General features: G+C 32.9%; 6 protein-coding genes across 10 annotated transcripts; all 6 read right to left on the bottom strand.

Moving 5' to 3' along the window:
• Positions 1-2,663: 2,663 nt before the first annotated feature.
• On the bottom strand, positions 2,664-16,141 carry LOC127105661 (probable ribonuclease P/MRP protein subunit POP5). Of its 4 annotated transcripts, none has more exons than XM_051042860.1 (4): positions 16,027-16,141; positions 3,522-3,706; positions 3,290-3,427; positions 2,664-3,116 (listed from the first exon to the last, which is right to left on the bottom strand). In XM_051042860.1, exons 2-4 carry the CDS (start codon positions 3,694-3,696, stop codon positions 2,968-2,970), a joined length of 462 nt encoding a protein of 153 aa, XP_050898817.1. In that variant the 5' UTR covers positions 3,697-3,706; positions 16,027-16,141; the 3' UTR covers positions 2,664-2,967. The 4 variants fall into 4 exon arrangements, with proteins under 4 accessions (XP_050898817.1, XP_050898816.1, XP_050898818.1 ...); XM_051042859.1 differs by lacking the exon at positions 16,027-16,141 and adding an exon at positions 11,946-12,060; XM_051042861.1 differs by lacking the exon at positions 16,027-16,141 and adding an exon at positions 7,865-7,968.
• LOC127105662 (probable ribonuclease P/MRP protein subunit POP5) lies at positions 6,723-7,851 on the bottom strand. Its single transcript, XM_051042863.1, has 3 exons — positions 7,544-7,851; positions 7,306-7,443; positions 6,723-7,132 (listed from the first exon to the last, which is right to left on the bottom strand). Exons 1-3 carry the CDS (start codon positions 7,716-7,718, stop codon positions 6,984-6,986), a joined length of 462 nt encoding a protein of 153 aa, XP_050898820.1. The 5' UTR covers positions 7,719-7,851; the 3' UTR covers positions 6,723-6,983.
• LOC127105659 (probable ribonuclease P/MRP protein subunit POP5) lies at positions 6,723-24,040 on the bottom strand. Of its 2 annotated transcripts, none has more exons than XR_007795099.1 (3): positions 23,863-24,040; positions 19,547-19,709; positions 6,723-7,132 (listed from the first exon to the last, which is right to left on the bottom strand). XR_007795099.1 is itself a non-coding variant. In XM_051042856.1 (3 exons), exons 1-3 carry the CDS (start codon positions 19,957-19,959, stop codon positions 19,225-19,227), a joined length of 462 nt encoding a protein of 153 aa, XP_050898813.1. In that variant the 5' UTR covers positions 19,960-19,961; the 3' UTR covers positions 18,920-19,224. The 2 variants fall into 2 exon arrangements, 1 of the variants encoding a protein (XP_050898813.1); XM_051042856.1 differs by lacking the exons at positions 6,723-7,132; positions 23,863-24,040 and adding exons at positions 18,920-19,373; positions 19,785-19,961 and having other exon boundaries at positions 19,547-19,684.
• Positions 11,046-12,076, bottom strand: LOC127105656 (probable ribonuclease P/MRP protein subunit POP5). The gene is made up of 4 exons (XM_051042854.1): positions 11,946-12,076; positions 11,625-11,809; positions 11,387-11,524; positions 11,046-11,213 (listed from the first exon to the last, which is right to left on the bottom strand). Exons 2-4 carry the CDS (start codon positions 11,797-11,799, stop codon positions 11,065-11,067), a joined length of 462 nt encoding a protein of 153 aa, XP_050898811.1. The 5' UTR covers positions 11,800-11,809; positions 11,946-12,076; the 3' UTR covers positions 11,046-11,064.
• On the bottom strand, positions 14,841-16,157 carry LOC127105658 (probable ribonuclease P/MRP protein subunit POP5). Its single transcript, XM_051042855.1, has 4 exons — positions 16,027-16,157; positions 15,706-15,890; positions 15,468-15,605; positions 14,841-15,294 (listed from the first exon to the last, which is right to left on the bottom strand). The coding sequence occupies exons 2-4, from the start codon at positions 15,878-15,880 to the stop codon at positions 15,146-15,148; spliced, it is 462 nt and encodes a 153-aa protein (XP_050898812.1). The 5' UTR covers positions 15,881-15,890; positions 16,027-16,157; the 3' UTR covers positions 14,841-15,145.
• LOC127105660 (probable ribonuclease P/MRP protein subunit POP5) lies at positions 23,120-24,313 on the bottom strand. Its single transcript, XM_051042857.1, has 4 exons — positions 24,183-24,313; positions 23,863-24,047; positions 23,625-23,762; positions 23,120-23,451 (listed from the first exon to the last, which is right to left on the bottom strand). Exons 2-4 carry the CDS (start codon positions 24,035-24,037, stop codon positions 23,303-23,305), a joined length of 462 nt encoding a protein of 153 aa, XP_050898814.1. The 5' UTR covers positions 24,038-24,047; positions 24,183-24,313; the 3' UTR covers positions 23,120-23,302.
• Between the last annotated feature and the right edge of the window lie 211 nt (positions 24,314-24,524).

Here is a 24,524-nt window from a genome sequence, read left to right on the forward strand (position 1 = left end):
CCATTTTATTTCATGTTATTACATTTACCATTTCTGTATGCAAGCTAAGTTACTTGAGGACAAACAACAGTTCAAGTGTAGGGAAGTTTGATAACGCACAATTTTACCATATTTTATATTCGATTTTCACATGTTTTTAGTGTCATTTGTGTCACATTTGCTCTTTTACTCTGTATTGTGTGTTGTATTTCAGATATTAATCAGTTAGTGGCCTCAGCACAGAAAAATGGAGAAAAATCATGAAAACAGAAAGAAAAAAAATATATACTAAGTTCTGACTGTTATGACGTGCGCAATCCAGTCATGATGGTCGTCATAGCTCTACAATGGCCACATCGTAAGTCAGGGAAGAGAAAACAATGGGCGCATGTGCAAATGCCATGACGGACAAATTGTCACCTGAGTGACGCTCGTCATGGACATGATGCGCAGACCGTCACCTCAGTGACGCCCGTCATGACGTCTTCAACTAGAAAAATCGCTCATGATCAGCAATTCAGTTGTTTCCACTCCTCCACTTTCTCCACTTATGTTGCACGATTTCCAGTAGTTCCAGGGCGAGATTTAGTGTATAAATAGGACTTTAGTTTCATAATTTTATCATCCAAGCTTACATGTAGCACTATAATCACTTGTAAAAGCAATACTATCTCACATTGAGGTGTTTTTGCAATTTTAATTTTTACATTATTTTGAATTTATGTTGCTGCAAGTAAAACTTCAGGTAGATGTTATTTAATTCCTTCGAGTTCAATTAGTTGTTGTTTTTCATTTTCATTGTTGTATTAGATAAAAGTCTTCCTTCAGAAGAAATTAGTATATGCAATTTCCAACTTCTCTGCATAATTTTAGATTCTTTTACTTGCTAAATTTTATTATGAGTACCATGAATAATTGTTATTTAAGTGTTGTTTTTATCATGTCGGACTAAATCGGTTGAGTCTGAAACATGAATAATTGTCATATCGACAGGATTTTGTAAATTGTGTGCATAATAAATGTCATGAGAATATTTTTTTTCAAAAATTATACTTTTAAAGTTAAAATTTGTTACAAAAGTAAAAATATCGAAATACCGATTTCGATTCGAAAGAGTGAAAATGGTATTTTACTAAAAAAAATCAGATTTTTAATTTTTAAAATAGTGAAAGCAGTTTCTAAATTGAATAAGAAATCACTCATTTTCAAAAGAGGTTTTAAATTTGTAATTTGTATCACGCGAAAGCGGACAATTAGAGTTTAAAATTTGGTAATGGACACGTGAAAGCGGACTTCGATGGATACTTTGAGCTTAGTTTTTCTATTAAAACTAATTTTCTTGTTACAATAAAGTATTGCAATTTATAAGAGTAACAATGATAAATAAATAAAAAAATCATGTTCCTGTCTCTCGTCATTAGATTTGAATTAAAATGATATCTTCACTTTTACACAAACAAACAAATCACTATCGATAATTGGTATTGGTTTCTATGAGATGGATCAAATTTTTATACTAAAACCGATCCTTGCATTTATGGCCTATCTATGTTTTAATGGAAGTGCCAATAACAAAAATATTTGCACTACTCATTGCGATGCGTATCATTCTTGGCTTCTTTCCTTTTTTGGACAAGATCACTCTTGAGCTTTCTAGTCATTGATATTTCAAAACTTGGGCTAAAGAATATCATTTTGCATGTTTAAAATGGAAGAAAAAGTTTTACAAAAGCAATAAAATTAAAACGAAAAGTAAAATACAAATTGCAATGTTGATTTTGCTTTTATACAGCAAAATTATGTGGAAACTTACCCCGTGGTTCAGAGCTTTCCTTGTGCATGTGATCGTTTATACGAGAAAACACATTGAAATCTGATTCGTATTCATTGAGTAGTAAATCATTGAGTCCTAAAGTATTGAAGCAAAAATTGATGCATGCTATTAATCTGTTTGTGGCATCGTCAGTCGGGTATATATATGGACTGAATTCATAGTAGCAATTGCTTGCCATGTATTCATCAGGCTTGTGGAAGAGCAGCAGGGAGGACAATTATTGTGCATTTTCAAGATTAGGTGCAGCAGTAGGCAGATGGCTTGAGGAGATATTGACAGTGCGGGATATGTGCCAATTTTAGTCTCGGTATAAATTCATTAGCTGGAGTTTGAGCAGTGGTTGAAACAATGCATAGGAACTTGCGGAATTGACGGAATATCTAACTATAAGAGTTTAAATCGAAGTGTATTTCAATGCTACATGAATTACGATTTATGCTCCAAAGGTATTATTTGGTCGGTTACTTGTCTTGGATATGGGAGATTCGACCGGTTGGCGTTTGTATCATCAGTGTGCTACTCGGGTGCATTAATTTTGGGGCCGGTTCTTGGCATTTCTTGTGCTTATTCATTCAGTTTGCCTGGCAGCTAGAGTGGAGTATGGTGACTGTGAATATCATACTGGATACTAAAAGCTGATTTTGCATTGAGTTGAAGGGTGAAGATATTCGGAGCTTTCTGGCTATTTTACATCAGTGTGGGTTTGGTTGATGTGCTAGCAGTTTGATTCTTAGAATTCTAAAAAACACTATTTGAAATGAGTATAAATGCTAAAAATACATTGTATCACTTCCTAGAATTCTAGAAAATTGAAGTGAAGACCAAAAGAAACTACCTGCACACTCAAAAGTAAAAAATGAACTACAATAGATTTGCAATTTTAAAACCATACAAGGGTGCAAATTTCCACATTTCACAAGCCTCTTCACTCATGGTTAAAGCTGTAACTATACTGTATGCTAGTAAAACCACAATGCATTTATCTTCTGTGAGAGAGTACAGAACTAGCATAGATAAAATTAATGTTATGATTATAATTTGAGATTTAAACTTCAAGAATCACATGATGTTTAATGCAGCAATTTGTGACTGAATACAGACGAATCATGTGAAACTGAGAAAGCTTACTGACGCCCTTGATGATGGCCAAGTATTCAGTGCTCCAAAAGTTCAATCTTTGCAAGATGATTATTCATACGATGAGTATCGTCGGCTGATAATCGATCACCAACCATAAGTTTGTACTGTTCAAATTTTGCTTTTTCGCACTTTAATGCGGCGGTTTTAGAAGCCTGTAAATTTCCTGAACCAAAGTTACAATTTCATTAGATTTATATGTTCCTGAATCAAACTAATATGCAGAACATGATAGCTTGATGCATCATGAATTCTTGTTAATTGAAAAATAAAGAAAAGCAATGCAATCTGTATCTAAATGTTACAAAACACAGTCCATCATGTAGTATTTGTTCTTACCAGATAAATCAAGTAAATTAAACACCACTGGAAAATTTCCAATACTTCTAACCATAGTAATAGAAGCCCATACTTTTTCATGCTCCTCTCTTGAAGCTCTAATAATGCACACATTAGTGATTGGATTCACATACTTAACTGCACACAGATCCAAAAGTGAAAACTATCAAATACAAAAATTAGAATTTAAGACATTAGAACAAGAATTATCAGCAACAGGTTTGTTACTCACCCTGAAATGATCCTAGTGATGCCGCCAAACCACACTCCCCAAAATTCACCATGATGCTATCTTTTATAGCATTAGAGATATTAAATTGAGTAATTATAATAGAATCACCCGATGCTTGTTCTCTATTAGGATTCATAAAAACCTCCATCACCATGTACCTGTTTTTGAACACCATCGCTCTTTTTCTAGAACCCAAAAACAAAGTTTCAAACTATCACAATAAAATCAAATCTGAAAAACCGAGAATACAAACTAAACCTAACCGATGCAAAATCCATAAAATCAAAAGCAATTGCGCAAGTAAAGACGAAGATGGCAAACCTGTGAGAATCGCACAACCGAGAAGTTTAGGGTATGGAGAATCTACTGTAAATATGGTGCACCGATTCAATCTAACGGTGTAAATTCATCTCAGTTGAGATCACCATTGATTAAGGTGGAGGCAACTACTAAAATAAACCCTAACAAGAATCAATTTCGGGTTATGGTCTATTGACCCGTTGAGCCCAAGTCGGGGCCCAATAGAATAGGGTGACACGTGTCTATCTCTGATAGGAACATAGAGTCTTCGCGGTACGGTCTTTTTTATTTCTCATCCTTATCCGGTTTTAGTTTTTTTTGGAAGAAAAAATAAATTAATTAATTAACACATTGAGAGCGTGGAGATTTGTTGCGGAACACGTGCTCCAAAATAAAGTAAAAAAGAGATCCATAAAGATTTTTTTGGTAACAAGTTCAATAAAGACGTTACTGGTTTTTTTTTTCTTTTCGTATAAGAGACGTTGCTAATTATATTATATAATAATTTAAAAAAAATTATGAGAATAGGAAGCTTTTAATATTTACACGTACATTCCTTATAAGTCATAAATATACGTTCAAACTATTTTAATATAAACTTAATTCATATGTATCAACTTATGCAAAAATATTTGATTTTTGTATAGTCAGATAATCATAATCATCGAACCTTCAAAATTATTTAACTTAGATTTTTACTATCTCAAAATAGCACTTATAATGGTTATAATGGATTAAAAGTGTACAAAAAAAATAGTGCAGGGCTCTTATAAAATATTATTAATCATTCTATTTTCTTCATTAATTATAAGATCTTATATTCTTTTACCTTTTATATTTTTCAACTGCAATATTTGCAATATTTGTCTATAACAGCAAAAATATTTAAATTTATAATAAATATTTTGATAGAATTGTAAAAAAAATTGGATGTATCGTATTAATATTAAATTTTTTAAAAGAGAATTTTCATGACTGCCTATTACAATTATTCCCAAATCAAAAATTAATCTACTAAAATATATTTTAGAAAATTGTTTTTATTACTCGAAAATTAATTTAAAACCAAACCAACCCAAAACCGCAAAAAACCGCATTTGGTTCGGATCCGTTTGGATCATTCTCTAACAAAACCGCACGGTTTGGTTTGGTTTGCGGTTTGTATTTTTCAAACCGAACTAAACCAAACCAAACCGCATTATGTTACAACTCAAACTTCAATTATCCCACATCCAATCCAAACTCAAACTTAGTATGCCTTAACCTTACAATTAAAAATGATTTTCTCTTACTCACACTTAGGATATCAATTTCAACCTTCTTAAATCTCTCTCAGTTGTATCGCACATTCTTCTCATCTTCTTTACCATATACGTTTCGCTTTTTCTATTCTAATATTTCATCTCTTATGTTCTTTCTTTTTTATCTTTTATGTTACTATTTTCTCTTCCAATTACGTTTTTATTGAACATTTCTTCTCAATCCCGCATCTCATATGTTCTTTTTTTCATCTTCTCTAATCTCTCATCTCATATGTTTTTTATGTTTTATTATAATGTCTTTGATATTATTTTATTCTATTATTATATATATGTTTTTTATTCCATTTTTGTCTAATCTAATTTTGTGTATATTGAATGCGAAGTTTTTGTCTAAATATGATAAGTTTTTATGTTATTTAATAATGTATGAATGACTAAATACAAAGTTACGTTATTCTCTATAGGTGTATGTATGACTCAATAAAAATATTGTAAAAAACCGAACCAACCGAACCAATCCAAACCGCATTGGTTTGGTTTGGTTTGGTTTGGTTTTATTTCTAAAAATCAATCGAACCAAACCGAACCGCATGCTTTTTTCTCTTGCGGTTCGGATGATTTTTATCATCAAAACCGCCCAAACCGCACCGCGAACACCCCTAGGTTACGTATCATGTGCTGCACTTTTTGTGTGGAGTTATGTTCTTGTCGAAGTCATGGTGCTGCATGTTGTCATTTAAATCTTGGATACAAGCCTCTTTTTTACTTATCAAGAACTTAGATATCAATGATGTGGAGCTTGAGTACAGCCTAATGCAGTGTAACACTTTGAGGACAGGTCCAACCGGTGTTTATTAAAATACACAGATCAAACCAGGCACGTGATAATGCAAAGTAGAGAATAAAACTGGGAATGCGATAAACAAGATATGCATGCAAAAGGGAAATCGAGGCCCATGATTCAAGGGGGAACAGGTGAGTCACAGCATAGTGCAAAAGGGAAATCGAGGCCCATGGTTCAAGGGGGAACAGGTGAGTCACAGCATAAGGAATGTGAGTGTGATTTTGCTTTGTGGTGCTACTACTTTTTAGGTGTGCTGTTGTTTGTTTTGCAGATTGAGTAGGATGCAACGTATTGCAATAGAGATTTTGTTCCAAAGAATCAAAGTTGTTTTCTGCTTGAATGCTTGGGTTGCAGTTCTAAACTCTTCACCTCTCCCCAAGAGTTGTTTTCGGTGAAAATTTCCCACAAGCTCAGTACTCCCTAACCAAATGAGCCGCATCCATTTCGAGACTTAATCGTGATATTTAATATATTTGAAATTTTAGCACTAAACTTTGTATGGATCAGCAGGATCCTAGGAATATAAAACTGTTCAAATTTATCACAAAAGTGAAACATTTGACTATTTTCTGAAGTAACTCTGATACTCTCAGCAGTAAGAGAAAAAGAAAAGTTTCATTTGATGAGTGACATATAAGAATAACAAACACTATTTGAAATGAGTATAAATGCTAAAAATACGTTGTATCACTTCCTAGAATTCTAGAAAATTGAAGTGAAGACCAAAAGAAACTACCTGCACACTCAAAAGTAAAAAAATGAACTACAATAGATTTGCAATTTTAAAGCCATACAAGGGTGCAAATTTCCACATTTCACAAGCCTCTTCACTCATGGTTAAAGCTGTAACTATACTGTATGCTAGTAAAACCACAATGCATTTATCTTCTGTGAGAGAGTACAGAACTAGCATAGATAAAATTAATGTTATGATTATAATTTGAGATTTAAACTTCACGAATCACATGATGTTTAATGCAGCAATTTGTGACTGAATACAGACGAATCATGTGAAACTGAGAAAGCTTACTGACACCCTTGATGATGGCCAAGTATTCAGTGCTCCAAAAGTTCAATCTTTGCAAGATGATTATTCATACGATGAGTATCGTCAGCTGACAATCGATCACCAACCATAAGTTTGTACTGTTCAAATTTTGCTTTTTCGCACTTCAATGCGGCGGTTTTAGAAGCCTGTAAATTTCCTGAACCAAAGTTACAATTTCATTAGATTTATACGTTCCTGAATCAAACTAATATGCAGAACATGATAGCGTGATGCATCATGAATTCTTGTTAATTGAAAAATAAAGAAAAGCAATGCAATCTGTATCTAAATGTTACAAAACACAGTCAATCATGTAGTATTTGTTCTTACCAGGTAAATCAAGTAAATTAAACACCACTGGAAAATTTCCAATACTTCTAACCATAATAATAGAAGCCCATACTTTTTCATGCTCCTCTCTTGAAGCTCTAATAATGCACACATTAGTGATTGGATTCACATACTTAACTGCACACAGATCCAAAAGTGAAAACTATCAAATACAAAAATTAGAATTTAACTCGATGACATTAGAACAAGAATTATCAGCAACAGGTTTGTTACTCACCCTGAAATGATCCTAGTGATGCCGCCAAACCACACTCCCCAAAATTCACCATGATGCTATCTTTTATAGCATTAGAGATATTAAACTGAGTAATTATAATAGAATCACCCGATGCTTGTTCTCTATTAGGATTCATAAAAACCTCCATCACCATGTACCTGTTTTTGAACACCATCGCTCTTTTTCTAGAACCCAAAAACAAAGTTTCAAACTATCACAATAAAATCAAATCTGAAAAACCGAGAATACAAACTAAACCTAACCGATGCAAAATCCAGAAAATCAAAAGCAATTGCGCAAGTAAAGACGAAGATGGCAAACCTGTGAGAATCGCACAACCGAGAAGTTTAGGGTATGGAGAATCTACTGTAAATATGGTGCACCGATTCAATCTAACGGTGTAAATTCATCTCAGTTGAGATCACCATTGATTAAGGTGGAGGCAACTACTAAAATAAACCCTAACAAGAATCAATTTCGGGTTATGGTCTATTGACCCGTTGAGCCCAAGTCGGGGCCCAATAGAATAGGGTGACGCGTGTCTATCTCTGATAGGAACATAGAGTCTTCGCGGTACGGTCTTTTTTATTTCTCATCCTTATCCGGTTTTAGTTTTTTTTGGAAGAAAAAATAAATAAATTAATTAACACATTGAGAGCGTGGAGATTTGTTGCGGAACACGTGCTCCAAAATAAAGTAAAAAAGAGATCCATAAAGATTTGTTTGGTAACAAGTTCAATAAAGACGTTACTGGTTTTTTTTTTCTTTTCGTATAAGAGACGTTGCTAATTATATTATATAATAATTTAAAAAAAATTATGAGAATAGGAAGCTTTTAATATTTACACGTACATTCCTTATAAGTTATAAATATACGTTCAAACTATTTTAATATAAACTTAATTCATATGTATCAACTTATGCAAAAATATTTGATTTTTGTATAGTCAGATAATCATAATCATCGAACCTTCAAAATTATTTAACTTAGATTTTTACTATCTCAAAATAGCACTTATAATGGTTATAATGGATTAAAAGTGTACAAAAAAAATTAGTGCAAGGCTCTTATAAAATATTATTAATCATTCTATTTTCTTCATTAATTATAAGATCTTATATTCTTTTACCTTTTATATTTTTCAACTGCAATATTTGCAATATTTGTCTATAACAGCAAAAATATTTAAATTTATAATAAATATTTTGATAGAATTGTAAAAAAAATTGGATGTATCATATTAATATTAAATTTTTTAAAAGAGAATTTTCATGACTGCCTATTACAATTATTCCCAAATCAAAAATTAATCTACTAAAATATATTTTAGAAAATTGTTTTTATTACTCGAAAATTAATTTAAAACCAAACCAACCCAAAACCGCAAAAAACCGCATTTGGTTCGGATCCGTTTGGATCATTCTCTAACAAAACCGCACGGTTTGGTTTGGTTTGCGGTTTGTATTTTTCAAACCGAACTAAACCAAACCAAACCGCATTATGTTACAACTCAAACTTCAATTATCCCACATCCAATCCAAAACTCAAACTTAGTATGCCTTAACCTTACAATTAAAAATGATTTTCTCTTACTCACACTTAGGATATCAATTTCAACCTTCTTAAATCTCTCTCAGTTGTATCGCACATTCTTCTCATCTTCTTTACCATATACGTTTCGCTTTTTCTATTCTAATATTTCATCTCTTATGTTCTTTCTTTTTTATCTTTTATGTTACTATTTTCTCTTCCAATTACGTTTTTATTGAACATTTCTTCTCAATCCCGCATCTCATATGTTCTTTTTTTCATCTTCTCTAATCTCTCATCTCATATGTTTTTTATGTTTTATTATAATGTCTTTGATATTATTTTATTCTATTATTATATATATGTTTTTTATTCCATTTTTGTCTAATCTAATTTTGTGTATATTGAATGCAAAGTTTTTGTCTAAATATGATAAGTTTTTATGTTATTTAATAATGTATGAAGGACTAAATACAAAGTTACGTTATTCTCTATAGGTGTATGTATGACTCAATAAAAATATTGTAAAAAACCGAACCAACCGAACCAATCCAAACCGCATTGGTTTGGTTTGGTTTGGTTTGGTTTTATTTCTAAAAATCAATCGAACCAAACCGAACCGCATGCTTTTTTCTCTTGCGGTTCGGATGATTTTTATCATCAAAACCGCCCAAACCGCACCGCGAACACCCCTAGGTTACGTATCATGTGCTGCACTTTTTGTGTGGAGTTATGTTCTTGTCGAAGTCATGGTGCTGCATGTTGTCATTTAAATCTTGGATACAAGCCTCTTTTTTACTTATCAAGAACTTAGATATCAATGATGTGGAGCTTGAGTACAGCCTAATGCAGTGTAACACTTTGAGGACAGGTCCAACCGGTGTTTATTAAAATACACAGATCAAACCAGGCACGTGATAATGCAAAGTAGAGAATAAAACTGGGAATGCGATAAACAAGATATGCATGCAAAAGGGAAATCGAGGCCCATGATTCAAGGGGGAACAGGTGAGTCACAGCATAGTGCAAAAGGGAAATCGAGGCCCATGGTTCAAGGGGGAACAGGTGAGTCACAGCATAGTGCAAAAGGGAAATCGAGGCCCATGGTTCAAGGGGGAACAGGTGAGTCACAGCATAAGGAATGTGAGTGTGATTTTGCTTTGTGGTGCTACTACTTTTTAGGTGTGTTGTTGTTTGTTTTGCAGATTGAGTAGGATGCAACGTATTGCAATAGAGATTTTGTTCCAAAGAATCAAAGTTGTTTTCTGCTTGAATGCTTGGGTTGCAGTTCGAAACTCTTCACCTCTCCCCAAGAGTTGTTTTCGGTGAAAATTTCCCACAAGCTCAGTACTCCCTAACCAAATGAGCCGCATCCATTTCGAGACTTAATCGTGATATTTAATATATTTGAAATTTTAGCACTAAACTTTGTATGGATCAGCAGGATCCTAGGAATATAAAACTGTTCAAATTTATCACAAAAGTGAAACATTTGACTATTTTCTGAAGTAACTCTGATACTCTCAGCAGTAAGAGAAAAAGAAAAGTTTCATTTGATGAGTGACATATAAGAATAACAAACACTATTTGAAATGAGTATAAATGCTAAAAATATGTTGTATCACTTCCTAGAATTCTAGAAAATTGAAGTGAAGACCAAAAGAAACTACCTGCACACTCAAAAGTAAAAAAATGAACTACAATAGATTTGCAATTTTAAAACCATACAAGGGTGCAAATTTTCACATTTCACAAGCCTCTTCACTCATGGTTAAAGCTGTAACTATACTGTATGCTAGTAAAACCACAATGCATTTATCTTCTGTGAGAGAGTACAGAACTAGCATAGATAAAATTAATGTTATGATTATAATTTGAGATTTAAACTTCACGAATCACATGATGTTTAATGCAGCAATTTGTGACTGAATATAGACGAATCATGTGAAACTGAGAAAGCTTACTGACACCCTTGATGATGGCCAAGTATTCAGTGCTCCAAAAGTTCAATCTTTGCAAGATGATTATTCATACGATGAGTATCGTCAGCTGACAATCGATCACCAACCATAAGTTTGTACTGTTCAAATTTTGCTTTTTCGCACTTCAATGCGGCGGTTTTAGAAGCCTGTAAATTTCCTGAACCAAAGTTACAATTTCATTAGATTTATACGTTCCTGAATCAAACTAATATGCAGAACATGATAGCGTGATGCATCATGAATTCTTGTTAATTGAAAAATAAAGAAAAGCAATGCAATCTGTATCTAAATGTTACAAAACACAGTCAATCATGTAGTATTTGTTCTTACCAGATAAATCAAGTAAATTAAACACCACTGGAAAATTTCCAATACTTCTAACCATAGTAATAGAAGCCCATACTTTTTCATGCTCCTCTCTTGAAGCTCTAATAATGCACACATTAGTGATTGGATTCACATACTTAACTGCACACAGATCCAAAAGTGAAAACTATCAAATACAAAAATTAGAATTTAACTCGATGACATTAGAACAAGAATTATCAGCAACAGGTTTGTTACTCACCCTGAAATGATCCTAGTGATGCCGCCAAACCACACTCCCCAAAATTCACCATGATGCTATCTTTTATAGCATTAGAGATATTAAACTGAGTAATTATAATAGAATCACCCGATGCTTGTTCTCTATTAGGATTCATAAAAACCTCCATCACCATGTACCTGTTTTTGAACACCATCGCTCTTTTTCTAGAACCCAAAAACAAAGTTTCAAACTATCACAATAAAATCAAATCTGAAAAACCGAGAATACAAACTAAACCTAACCGATGCAAAATCCAGAAAATCAAAAGCAATTGCGCAAGTAAAGACGAAGATGGCAAACCTGTGAGAATCGCACAACCGAGAAGTTTAGGGTATGGAGAATCTACTGTAAATATGGTGCACCGATTCAATCTAACGGTGTAAATTCATCTCAGTTGAGATCACCATTGATTAAGGTGGAGGCAACTACTGAAATAAACCCTAACAAGAATCAATTTCGGGTTATGGTCTATTGACCCGTTGAGCCCAAGTCGGGGCCCAATAGAATAGGGTGACACGTGTCTATCTCTGATAGGAACATAGAGTCTTCGCGGTACGGTCTTTTTTATTTCTCATCCTTATCCGGTTTTAGTTTTTTTTGGAAGAAAAAATAAATTAATTAATTAACACATTGAGAGCGTGGAGATTTGTTGCGGAACACGTGCTCCAAAATAAAGTAAAAAAGAGATCCATAAAGATTTTTTTGGTAACAAGTTCAATAAAGACGTTACTGGTTTTTTTTTTCTTTTCGTATAAGAGACGTTGCTAATTATATTATATAATAATTTAAAAAAAATTATGAGAATAGGAAGCTTTTAATATTTACACGTACATTCCTTATAAGTTATAAATATACGTTCAAACTATTTTAATATAAACTTAATTCATATGTATCAACTTATGCAAAAATATTTGATTTTTGTATAGTCAGATAATCATAATCATCGAACCTTCAAAATTATTTAACTTAGATTTTTACTATCTCAAAATAGCACTTATAATGGTTATAATGGATTAAAAATGTACAAAAAAAATTAGTGCAGGGCTCTTATAAAATATTATTAATCATTCTATTTTCTTCATTAATTATAAGATCTTATATTCTTTTACCTTTTATATTTTTCAACTGCAATATTTGCAATATTTGTCTATAACAGCAAAAATATTTAAATTTATAATAAATATTTTGATAGAATTGTAAAAAAAATTGGATGTATCATATTAATATTAAATTTTTTAAAAGAGAATTTTCATGACTGCCTATTACAATTATTCCCAAATCAAAAATTAATCTACTAAAATATATTTTAGAAAATTGTTTTTATTACTCGAAAATTAATTTAAAACCAAACCAACCCAAAACCGCAAAAAACCGCATTTGGTTCGGATCCGTTTGGATCATTCTCTAACAAAACCGCACGGTTTGGTTTGGTTTGCGGTTTGTATTTTTCAAACCGAACTAAACCAAACCAAACCGCATTATGTTACAACTCAAACTTCAATTATCCCACATCCAATCCAAAACTCAAACTTAGTATGCCTTAACCTTACAATTAAAAATGATTTTCTCTTACTCACACTTAGGATATCAATTTCAACCTTCTTAAATCTCTCTCAGTTGTATCGCACATTCTTCTCATCTTCTTTACCATATACGTTTCGCTTTTTCTATTCTAATATTTCATCTCTTATGTTCTTTCTTTTTTATCTTTTATGTTACTATTTTCTCTTCCAATTACGTTTTTATTGAACATTTCTTCTCAATCCCGCATCTCATATGTTCTTTTTTTCATCTTCTCTAATCTCTCATCTCATATGTTTTTTATGTTTTATTATAATGTCTTTGATATTATTTTATTCTATTATTATATATATGTTTTTTATTCCATTTTTGTCTAATCTAATTTTGTGTATATTGAATTCAAAGTTTTTGTCTAAATATGATAAGTTTTTATGTTATTTAATAATGTATGAAGGACTAAATACAAAGTTACGTTATTCTCTATAGGTGTATGTATGACTCAATAAAAATATTGTAAAAAACCGAACCAACCGAACCAATCCAAACCGCATTGGTTTGGTTTGGTTTGGTTTGGTTTTATTTCTAAAAATCAATCGAACCAAACCGAACCGCATGCTTTTTTCTCTTGCGGTTCGGATGATTTTTATCATCAAAACCGCCCAAACCGCACCGCGAACACCCCTAGGTTACGTATCATGTGCTGCACTTTTTGTGTGGAGTTATGTTCTTGTCGAAGTCATGGTGCTGCATGTTGTCATTTAAATCTTGGATACAAGCCTCTTTTTTACTTATCAAGAACTTAGATATCAATGATGTGGAGCTTGAGTACAGCCTAATGCAGTGTAACACTTTGAGGACAGGTCCAACCGGTGTTTATTAAAATACACAGATCAAACCAGGCACGTGATAATGCAAAGTAGAGAATAAAACTGGGAATGCGATAAACAAGATATGCATGCAAAAGGGAAATCGAGGCCCATGATTCAAGGGGGAACAGGTGAGTCACAGCATAGTGCAAAAGGGAAATCGAGGCCCATGGTTCAAGGGGGAACAGGTGAGTCACAGCATAGTGCAAAAGGGAAATCGAGGCCCATGGTTCAAGGGGGAACAGGTGAGTCACAGCATAAGGAATGTGAGTGTGATTTTGCTTTGTGGTGCTACTACTTTTTAGGTGTGCTGTTGTTTGTTTTGCAGATTGAGTAGGATGCAACGTATTGCAATAGAGATTTTGTTCCAAAGAATCAAAGTTGTTTTCTGCTTGAATGCTTGGGTTGCAGTTCGAAACTCTTCACCTCTCCCCAAGAGTTGTTTTCGGTGAAAATTTCCCACAAGCTCAGTACTCCCTAACCAAATGAGCCGCATCCATTTCGAGACTTAATCGTGATATTTAATATATTTGAAATTTTAGCACTAAACTTTGTATGGATCAGCAGGATCCTAGGAATATAAAACTGTTCAAATTTATCACAAAAGTGAAACATTTGACTATTTTCTGAAGTAACTCTGATACTCTCAGCAGTAAGAGAAAAAGAAAAGTTTCATTTGATGAGTGACATATAAGAATAACAAACACTATTTGAAATGAGTATAAATGCTAAAAATATGTTGTATCACTTCCTAGAATTCTAGAAAATTGAAGTGAAGACCAAAAGAAACTACCTGCACACTCAAAAGTAAAAAAATGAACTACAATAGATTTGCAATTTTAAAACCATACAAGGGTGCAAATTTTCACATTTCACAAGCCTCTTCACTCATGGTTAAAGCTGTAACTATACTGTATGCTAGTAAAACCACAATGCATTTATCTTCTGTGAGAGAGTACAGAACTAGCATAGATAAAATTAATGTTATGATTATAATTTGAGATTTAAACTTCACGAATCACATGATGTTTAATGCAGCAATTTGTGACTGAATACAGACGAATCATGTGAAACTGAGAAAGCTTACTGACACCCTTGATGATGGCCAAGTATTCAGTGCTCCAAAAGTTCAATCTTTGCAAGATGATTATTCATACGATGAGTATCGTCAGCTGACAATCGATCACCAACCATAAGTTTGTACTGTTCAAATTTTGCTTTTTCCCACTTCAATGCGGCGGTTTTAGAAGCCTGTAAATTTCCTGAACCAAAGTTACAATTTCATTAGATTTATACGTTCCTGAATCAAACTAATATGCAGAACATGATAGCGTGATGCATCATGAATTCTTGTTAATTGAAAAATAAAGAAAAGCAATGCAATCTGTATCTAAATGTTACAAAACACAGTCAATCATGTAGTATTTGTTCTTACCAGATAAATCAAGTAAATTAAACACCACTGGAAAATTTCCAATACTTCTAACCATAGTAATAGAAGCCCATACTTTTTCATGCTCCTCTCTTGAAGCTCTAATAATGCACACATTAGTGATTGGATTCACATACTTAACTGCACACAGATCCAAAAGTGAAAACTATCAAATACAAAAATTAGAATTTAACTCGATGACATTAGAACAAGAATTATCAGCAACAGGTTTGTTACTCACCCTGAAATGATCCTAGTGATGCCGCCAAACCACACTCCCCAAAATTCACCATGATGCTATCTTTTATAGCATTAGAGATATTAAACTGAGTAATTATAATAGAATCACCCGATGCTTGTTCTCTATTAGGATTCATAAAAACCTCCATCACCATGTACCTGTTTTTGAACACCATCGCTCTTTTTCTAGAACCCAAAAACAAAGTTTCAAACTATCACAATAAAATCAAATCTGAAAAACCGAGAATACAAACTAAACCTAACCGATGCAAAATCCAGAAAATCAAAAGCAATTGCGCAAGTAAAGACGAAGATGGCAAACCTGTGAGAATCGCACAACCGAGAAGTTTAGGGTATGGAGAATCTACTGTAAATATGGTGCACCGATTCAATCTAACGGTGTAAATTCATCTCAGTTGAGATCACCATTGATTAAGGTGGAGGCAACTACTGAAATAAACCCTAACAAGAATCAATTTCGGGTTATGGTCTATTGACCCGTTGAGCCCAAGTCGGGGCCCAATAGAATAGGGTGACACGTGTCTATCTCTGATAGGAACATAGAGTCTTCGCGGTACGGTCTTTTTTATTTCTCATCCTTATCCGGTTTTAGTTTTTTTTGGAAGAAAAATAAATTAATTAATTAACACATTGAGAGCGTGGAGATTTGTTGCGGAACACGTGCTCCAAAATAAAGTAAAAAAGAGATCCATAAAGATTTTTTTGGTAACAAGTTCAATAAAGACGTTACTGGTTTTTTTTTTCTTTTCGTATAAGAGACGTTGCTAATTATATTATATAATAATTTAAAAAAAATTATGAGAATAGGAAGCTTTTAATATTTACACGTACATTCCTTATAAGTTATAAATATACGTTCAAACTATTTTAATATAAACTTAATTCATATGTATCAACTTATGCAAAAATATTTGATTTTTGTATAGTCAGATAATCATAATCATCGAACCTTCAAAATTATTTAACTTAGATTTTTACTATCTCAAAATAGCACTTATAATGGTTATAATGGATTAAAAGTGTACAAAAAAAATTAGTGCAGGGCTCTTATAAAATATTATTAATCATTCTATTTTCTTCATTAATTATAAGATCTTATATTCTTTTACCTTTTATATTTTTCAACTGCAATATTTGCAATATTTGTCTATAACAGCAAAAATATTTAAATTTATAATAAATATTTTGATAGAATTGTAAAAAAAATTGGATGTATCATATTAATATTAAATTTTTTAAAAGAGAATTTTCATGACTGCCTATTACAATTATTCCCAAATCAAAAATTAATCTACTAAAATATATTTTAGAAAATTGTTTTTATTACTCGAAAATTAATTTAAAACCAAACCAACCCAAAACCGCAAAAAACCGCATTTGGTTCGGATCCGTTTGGATCATTCTCTAACAAAACCGCACGGTTTGGTTTGGTTTGCGGTTTGTATTTTTCAAACCGAACTAAACCAAACCAAACCGCATTATGTTACAACTCAAACTTCAATTATCGCACATCCAATCCAAAACTCAAACTTAGTATGCCTTAACCTTACAATTAAAAATGATTTTCTCTTACTCACACTTAGGATATCAATTTCAACCTTCTTAAATCTCTCTCAGTTGTATCGCACATTCTTCTCATCTTCTTTACCATATACGTTTCGCTTTTTCTATTCTAATATTTCATCTCTTATGTTCTTTCTTTTTATCTTTTATGTTACTATTTTCTCTTCCAATTACGTTTTTATTGAACATTTCTTCTCAATCCCGCATCTCATATGTTCTTTTTTTCATCTTCTCTAATCTCTCATCTCATATGTTTTTTATGTTTTATTATAATGTCTTTGATATTATTTTATTCTATTATTATATATATGTTTTTTATTCCATTTTTGTCTAATCTAATTTTGTGTATATTGAATGCAAAGTTTTTGTCTAAATATGATAAGTTTTTATGTTATTTAATTATGTATGAAGGACTAAATACAAAGTTACGTTATTCTCTATAGGTGTATGTATGACTCAATAAAAATATTGTAAAAAACCGAACCAACCGAACCAATCCAAACCGCATTGGTTTGGTTTGGTTTGGTTTGGTTTTATTTCTAAAAATCAATCGAACCAAACCGAACCGCATGCTTTTTTCTCTTGCGGTTCGGATGATTTTTATCATCAAAACCGCCCAAACCGCACCGCGAACACCCCTAGGTTACGTATCATGTGCTGCACTTTTTGTGTGGAGTTATGTTCTTGTCGAAGTCATGGTGCTGCATGTTGTCATTTAAATCTTGGATACAAGCCTCTTTTTTACTTATCAAGAACTTAGATATCAATGATGTGGAGCTTGAGTACAGCCTAATGCAGTGTAACACTTTGAGGACAGGTCCAACCGGTGTTTATTAAAATACACAGATCAAACCAGGCACGTGATAATGCAAAGTAGAGAATAAAACTGGGAATGCGATAAACAAGATATGCATGCAAAAGGGAAATCGAGGCCCATGATTCAAGGGGGAACAGGTGAGTCACAGCATAGTGCAAAAGGGAAATCGAGGCCCATGGTTCAAGGGGGAACAGGTGAGTCACAGCATAGTGCAAAAGGGAAATCGAGGCCCATGGTTCAAGGGGGAACAGGTGAGTCACAGCATAAGGAATGTGAGTGTGATTTTGCTTTGTGGTGCTACTACTTTTTAGGTGTGCTGTTGTTTGTTTTGCAGATTGAGTAGGATGCAACGTATTGCAATAGAGATTTTGTTCCAAAGAATCAAAGTTGTTTTCTGCTTGAATGCTTGGGTTGCAGTTCGAAACTCTTCACCTCTCCCCAAGAGTTGTTTTCGGTGAAAATTTCCCACAAGCTCAGTACTCCCTAACCAAATGAGCCGCATCCATTTCGAGACTTAATCGTGATATTTAATATATTTGAAATTTTAGCACTAAACTTTGTATGGATCAGCAGGATCCTAGGAATATAAAACTGTTCAAATTTATCACAAAAGTGAAACATTTGACTATTTTCTGAAGTAACTCTGATACTCTCAGCAGTAAGAGAAAAAGAAAAGTTTCATTTGATGAGTGACATATAAGAATAACAAACACTATTTGAAATGAGTATAAATGCTAAAAATATGTTGTATCACTTCCTAGAATTCTAGAAAATTGAAGTGAAGACCAAAAGAAACTACCTGCACACTCAAAAGTAAAAAAATGAACTACAATAGATTTGCAATTTTAAAACCATACAAGGGTGCAAATTTTCACATTTCACAAGCCTCTTCACTCATGGTTAAAGCTGTAACTATACTGTATGCTAGTAAAACCACAATGCATTTATCTTCTGTGAGAGAGTACAGAACTAGCATAGATAAAATTAATGTTATGATTATAATTTGAGATTTAAACTTCACGAATCACATGATGTTTAATGCAGCAATTTGTGACTGAATACAGACGAATCATGTGAAACTGAGAAAGCTTACTGACACCCTTGATGATGGCCAAGTATTCAGTGCTCCAAAAGTTCAATCTTTGCAAGATGATTATTCATACGATGAGTATCGTCAGCTGACAATCGATCACCAACCATAAGTTTGTACTGTTCAAATTTTGCTTTTTCCCACTTCAATGCGGCGGTTTTAGAAGCCTGTAAATTTCCTGAACCAAAGTTACAATTTCATTAGATTTATACGTTCCTGAATCAAACTAATATGCAGAACATGATAGCGTGATGCATCATGAATTCTTGTTAATTGAAAAATAAAGAAAAGCAATGCAATCTGTATCTAAATGTTACAAAACACAGTCAATCATGTAGTATTTGTTCTTACCAGATAAATCAAGTAAATTAAACACCACTGGAAAATTTCCAATACTTCTAACCATAGTAATAGAAGCCCATACTTTTTCATGCTCCTCTCTTGAAGCTCTAATAATGCACACATTAGTGATTGGATTCACATACTTAACTGCACACAGATCCAAAAGTGAAAACTATCAAATACAAAAATTAGAATTTAACTCGATGACATTAGAACAAGAATTATCAGCAACAGGTTTGTTACTCACCCTGAAATGATCCTAGTGATGCCGCCAAACCACACTCCCCAAAATTCACCATGATGCTATCTTTTATAGCATTAGAGATATTAAACTGAGTAATTATAATAGAATCACCCGATGCTTGTTCTCTATTAGGATTCATAAAAACCTCCATCACCATGTACCTGTTTTTGAACACCATCGCTCTTTTTCTAGAACCCAAAAACAAAGTTTCAAACTATCACAATAAAATCAAATCTGAAAAACCGAGAATACAAACTAAACCTAACCGATGCAAAATCCAGAAAATCAAAAGCAATTGCGCAAGTAAAGACGAAGATGGCAAACCTGTGAGAATCGCACAACCGAGAAGTTTAGGGTATGGAGAATCTACTGTAAATATGGTGCACCGATTCAATCTAACGGTGTAAATTCATCTCAGTTGAGATCACCATTGATTAAGGTGGAGGCAACTACTGAAATAAACCCTAACAAGAATCAATTTCGGGTTATGGTCTATTGACCCGTTGAGCCCAAGTCGGGGCCCAATAAATAGGGTGACACGTGTCTATCTCTGATAGGAACATAGAGTCTTCGCGGTACGGTCTTTTTTATTTCTCATCCTTATCCGGTTTTAGTTTTTTTTGGAAGAAAAAATAAATTAATTAATTAACACATTGAGAGCGTGGAGATTTGTTGCGGAACACGTGCTCCAAAATAAAGTAAAAAAGAGATCCATAAAGATTTTTTTGGTAACAAGTTCAATAAAGACGTTACTGGTTTTTTTTTTCTTTTCGTATAAGAGACGTTGCTAATTATATTATATAATAATTTAAAAAAAATTATGAGAATAGGAAGCTTTTAACATTTACACGTACATTCCTTATAAGTTATAAATATACGTTCAAACTATTTTAATATAAACTTAATTCATATGTATCAACTTATGCAAAAATATTTGATTTTTGTATAGTCAGATAATCATAATCATCGAACCTTCAAAATTATTTAACTTAGATTTTTACTATCTCAAAATAGCACTTATAATGGTTATAATGGATTAAAAGTGTACAAAAAAAATTAGTGCAGGGCTCTTATAAAATATTATTAATCATTCTATTTTCTTCATTAATTATAAGATCTTATATTCTTTTACCTTTTATATTTTTCAACTGCAATATTTGCAATATTTGTCTATAACAGCAAAAATATTTAAATTTATAATAAATATTTTGATAGAATTGTAAAAAAAATTGGATGTATCATATTAATATTAAATTTTTTAAAAGAGAATTTTCATGACTGCCTATTACAATTATTCCCAAATCAAAAATTAATCTACTAAAATATATTTTAGAAAATTGTTTTTATTACTCGAAAATTAATTTAAAACCAAACCAACCCAAACCGCAAAAAACCGCATTTGGTTCGGATCCGTTTGGATCATTCTCTAACAAAACCGCACGGTTTGGTTTGGTTTGCGGTTTGTATTTTTCAAACCGAACTAAACCAAACCAAACCGCATTATGTTACAACTCAAACTTCAATTATCGCACATCCAATCCAAAACTCAAACTTAGTATGCCTTAACCTTACAATTAAAAATGATTTTCTCTTACTCACACTTAGGATATCAATTTCAACCTTCTTAAATCTCTCTCAGTTGTATCGCACATTCTTCTCATCTTCTTTACCATATACGTTTCGCTTTTTCTATTCTAATATTTCATCTCTTATGTTCTTTCTTTTTTATCTTTTATGTTACTATTTTCTCTTCCAATTACGTTTTTATTGAACATTTCTTCTCAATCCCGCATCTCATATGTTCTTTTTTTCATCTTCTCTAATCTCTCATCTCATATGTTTTTTATGTTTTATTATAATGTCTTTGATATTATTTTATTCTATTATTATATATATGTTTTTTATTCCATTTTTGTCTAATCTAATTTTGTGTATATTGAATGCAAAGTTTTTGTCTAAATATGATAAGTTTTTATGTTATTTAATTATGTATGAAGGACTAAATACAAAGTTACGTTATTCTCTATAGGTGTATGTATGACTCAATAAAAATATTGTAAAAAACCGAACCAACCGAACCAATCCAAACCGCATTGGTTTGGTTTGGTTTGGTTTGGTTTTATTTCTAAAAATCAATCGAACCAAACCGAACCGCATGCTTTTTTCTCTTGCGGTTCGGATGATTTTTATCATCAAAACCGCCCAAACCGCACCGCGAACACCCCTAGGTTACGTATCATGTGCTGCACTTTTTGTGTGGAGTTATGTTCTTGTCGAAGTCATGGTGCTGCATGTTGTCATTTAAATCTTGGATACAAGCCTCTTTTTACTTATCAAGAACTTAGATATCAATGATGTGGAGCTTGAGTACAGCCTAATGCAGTGTAACACTTTGAGGACAGGTCCAACCGGTGTTTATTAAAATACACAGATCAAACCAGGCACGTGATAATGCAAAGTAGAGAATAAAACTGGGAATGCGATAAACAAGATATGCATGCAAAAGGGAAATCGAGGCCCATGATTCAAGGGGGAACAGGTGAGTCACAGCATAGTGCAAAAGGGAAATCGAGGCCCATGGTTCAAGGGGGAACAGGTGAGTCACAACATAGTGCAAAAGGGAAATCGAGGCCCATGGTTCAAGGGGGAACAGGTGAGTCACAGCATAAGGAATGTGAGTGTGATTTTGCTTTGTGGTGCTACTACTTTTTAGGTGTGCTGTTGTTTGTTTTGCAGATTGAGTAGGATGCAACGTATTGCAATAGAGATTTTGTTCCAAAGAATCAAAGTTGTTTTCTGCTTGAATGCTTGGGTTGCAGTTCGAAACTCTTCACCTCTCCCCAAGAGTTGTTTTCGGTGAAAATTTCCCACAAGCTCAGTACTCCCTAACCAAATGAGCCGCATCCATTTCGAGACTTAATCGTGATATTTAATATATTTGAAATTTTAGCACTAAACTTTGTATGGATCAGCAGGATCCTAGGAATATAAAACTGTTCAAATTTATCACAAAAGTGAAACATTTGACTATTTTCTGAAGTAACTCTGATACTCTCAGCAGTAAGAGAAAAAGAAAAGTTTCATTTGATGAGTGACATATAAGAATAACAAACACTATTTGAAATGAGTATAAATGCTAAAAATATGTTGTATCACTTCCTAGAATTCTAGAAAATTGAAGTGAAGACCAAAAGAAACTACCTGCACACTCAAAAGTAAAAAAATGAACTACAATAGATTTGCAATTTTAAAACCATACAAGGGTGCAAATTTTCACATTTCACAAGCCTCTTCACTCATGGTTAAAGTTGTAACTATACTGTATGCTAGTAAAACCACAATGCATTTATCTTCTGTGAGAGAGTACAGAACTAGCATAGATAAAATTAATGTTATGATTATAATTTGAGATTTAAACTTCACGAATCACATGATGTTTAATGCAGCAATTTGTGACTGAATACAGACGAATCATGTGAAACTGAGAAAGCTTACTGACACCCTTGATGATGGCCAAGTATTCAGTGCTCCAAAAGTTCAATCTTTGCAAGATGATTATTCATACGATGAGTATCGTCAGCTGACAATCGATCACCAACCATAAGTTTGTACTGTTCAAATTTTGCTTTTTCCCACTTCAATGCGGCGGTTTTAGAAGCCTGTAAATTTCCTGAACCAAAGTTACAATTTCATTAGATTTATACGTTCCTGAATCAAACTAATATGCAGAACATGATAGCGTGATGCATCATGAATTCTTGTTAATTGAAAAATAAAGAAAAGCAATGCAATCTGTATCTAAATGTTACAAAACACAGTCAATCATGTAGTATTTGTTCTTACCAGATAAATCAAGTAAATTAAACACCACTGGAAAATTTCCAATACTTCTAACCATAGTAATAGAAGCCCATACTTTTTCATGCTCCTCTCTTGAAGCTCTAATAATGCACACATTAGTGATTGGATTCACATACTTAACTGCACACAGATCCAAAAGTGAAAACTATCAAATACAAAAGTTAGAATTTAACTCGATGACATTAGAACAAGAATTATCAGCAACAGGTTTGTTACTCACCCTGAAATGATCCTAGTGATGCCGCCAAACCACACTCCCCAAAATTCACCATGATGCTATCTTTTATAGCATTAGAGATATTAAACTGAGTAATTATAATAGAATCACCCGATGCTTGTTCTCTATTAGGATTCATAAAAACCTCCATCACCATGTACCTGTTTTTGAACACCATCGCTCTTTTTCTAGAACCCAAAAACAAAGTTTCAAACTATCACAATAAAATCAAATCTGAAAAACCGAAATACAAACTAAACCTAACCGATGCAAAATCCAGAAAATCAAAAGCAATTGCGCAAGTAAAGACGAAGATGGCAAACCTGTGAGAATCGCACAACCGAGAAGTTTAGGGTATGGAGAATCTACTGTAAATATGGTGCACCGATTCAATCTAACGGTGTAAATTCATCTCAGTTGAGATCACCATTGATTAAGGTGGAGGCAACTACTGAAATAAACCCTAACAAGAATCAATTTCGGGTTATGTTCTATTGACCCGTTGAGCCCAAGTCGGGGCCCAATAGAATAGGGTGACGCGTGTCTATCTCTGATAGGAACATAGAGTCTTCGCGGTACGGTCTTTTTTATTTCTCATCCTTATCCGGTTTTAGTTTTTTTTGGAAGAAAAAATAAATAAATTAATTAACACATTGAGAGCGTGG

The sequence above is a fragment of the Lathyrus oleraceus genome, chromosome 7 (genome assembly GCF_024323335.1).
Source record: "Lathyrus oleraceus cultivar Zhongwan6 chromosome 7, CAAS_Psat_ZW6_1.0, whole genome shotgun sequence".
NCBI lineage: Eukaryota > Viridiplantae > Streptophyta > Magnoliopsida > Fabales > Fabaceae > Lathyrus > Lathyrus oleraceus.

Bases quoted from the DNA above. Each gene is read 5' to 3' on its own strand.
- LOC127105656 (XM_051042854.1), bottom strand. From the start codon at position 11,799: ATGGTGTTCAAAAACAGGTACATGGTGATGGAGGTTTTTATGAATCCT. The intron at 11,525-11,624 runs GTGAGTAACAAA...ATCTGTGTGCAG, and splicing joins ATCACTAGGATCATTTCAGG to TTAAGTATGTGAATCCAATC. The intron at 11,214-11,386 runs GTAAGAACAAAT...ACTTTGGTTCAG, and splicing joins TAATTTACTTGATTTATCTG to GAAATTTACAGGCTTCTAAA.
- LOC127105660 (XM_051042857.1), bottom strand. From the start codon at position 24,037: ATGGTGTTCAAAAACAGGTACATGGTGATGGAGGTTTTTATGAATCCT. The intron at 23,763-23,862 runs GTGAGTAACAAA...ATCTGTGTGCAG, and splicing joins ATCACTAGGATCATTTCAGG to TTAAGTATGTGAATCCAATC. The intron at 23,452-23,624 runs GTAAGAACAAAT...ACTTTGGTTCAG, and splicing joins TAATTTACTTGATTTATCTG to GAAATTTACAGGCTTCTAAA.
- LOC127105658 (XM_051042855.1), bottom strand. From the start codon at position 15,880: ATGGTGTTCAAAAACAGGTACATGGTGATGGAGGTTTTTATGAATCCT. The intron at 15,606-15,705 runs GTGAGTAACAAA...ATCTGTGTGCAG, and splicing joins ATCACTAGGATCATTTCAGG to TTAAGTATGTGAATCCAATC. The intron at 15,295-15,467 runs GTAAGAACAAAT...ACTTTGGTTCAG, and splicing joins TAATTTACTTGATTTATCTG to GAAATTTACAGGCTTCTAAA.
- LOC127105659 (XM_051042856.1), bottom strand. From the start codon at position 19,959: ATGGTGTTCAAAAACAGGTACATGGTGATGGAGGTTTTTATGAATCCT. The intron at 19,685-19,784 runs GTGAGTAACAAA...ATCTGTGTGCAG, and splicing joins ATCACTAGGATCATTTCAGG to TTAAGTATGTGAATCCAATC. The intron at 19,374-19,546 runs GTAAGAACAAAT...ACTTTGGTTCAG, and splicing joins TAATTTACTTGATTTATCTG to GAAATTTACAGGCTTCTAAA.
- LOC127105662 (XM_051042863.1), bottom strand. From the start codon at position 7,718: ATGGTGTTCAAAAACAGGTACATGGTGATGGAGGTTTTTATGAATCCT. The intron at 7,444-7,543 runs GTGAGTAACAAA...ATCTGTGTGCAG, and splicing joins ATCACTAGGATCATTTCAGG to TTAAGTATGTGAATCCAATC. The intron at 7,133-7,305 runs GTAAGAACAAAT...ACTTTGGTTCAG, and splicing joins TAATTTACTTGATTTACCTG to GAAATTTACAGGCTTCTAAA.
- LOC127105661 (XM_051042860.1), bottom strand. From the start codon at position 3,696: ATGGTGTTCAAAAACAGGTACATGGTGATGGAGGTTTTTATGAATCCT. The intron at 3,428-3,521 runs GTGAGTAACAAA...ATCTGTGTGCAG, and splicing joins ATCACTAGGATCATTTCAGG to TTAAGTATGTGAATCCAATC. The intron at 3,117-3,289 runs GTAAGAACAAAT...ACTTTGGTTCAG, and splicing joins TAATTTACTTGATTTATCTG to GAAATTTACAGGCTTCTAAA.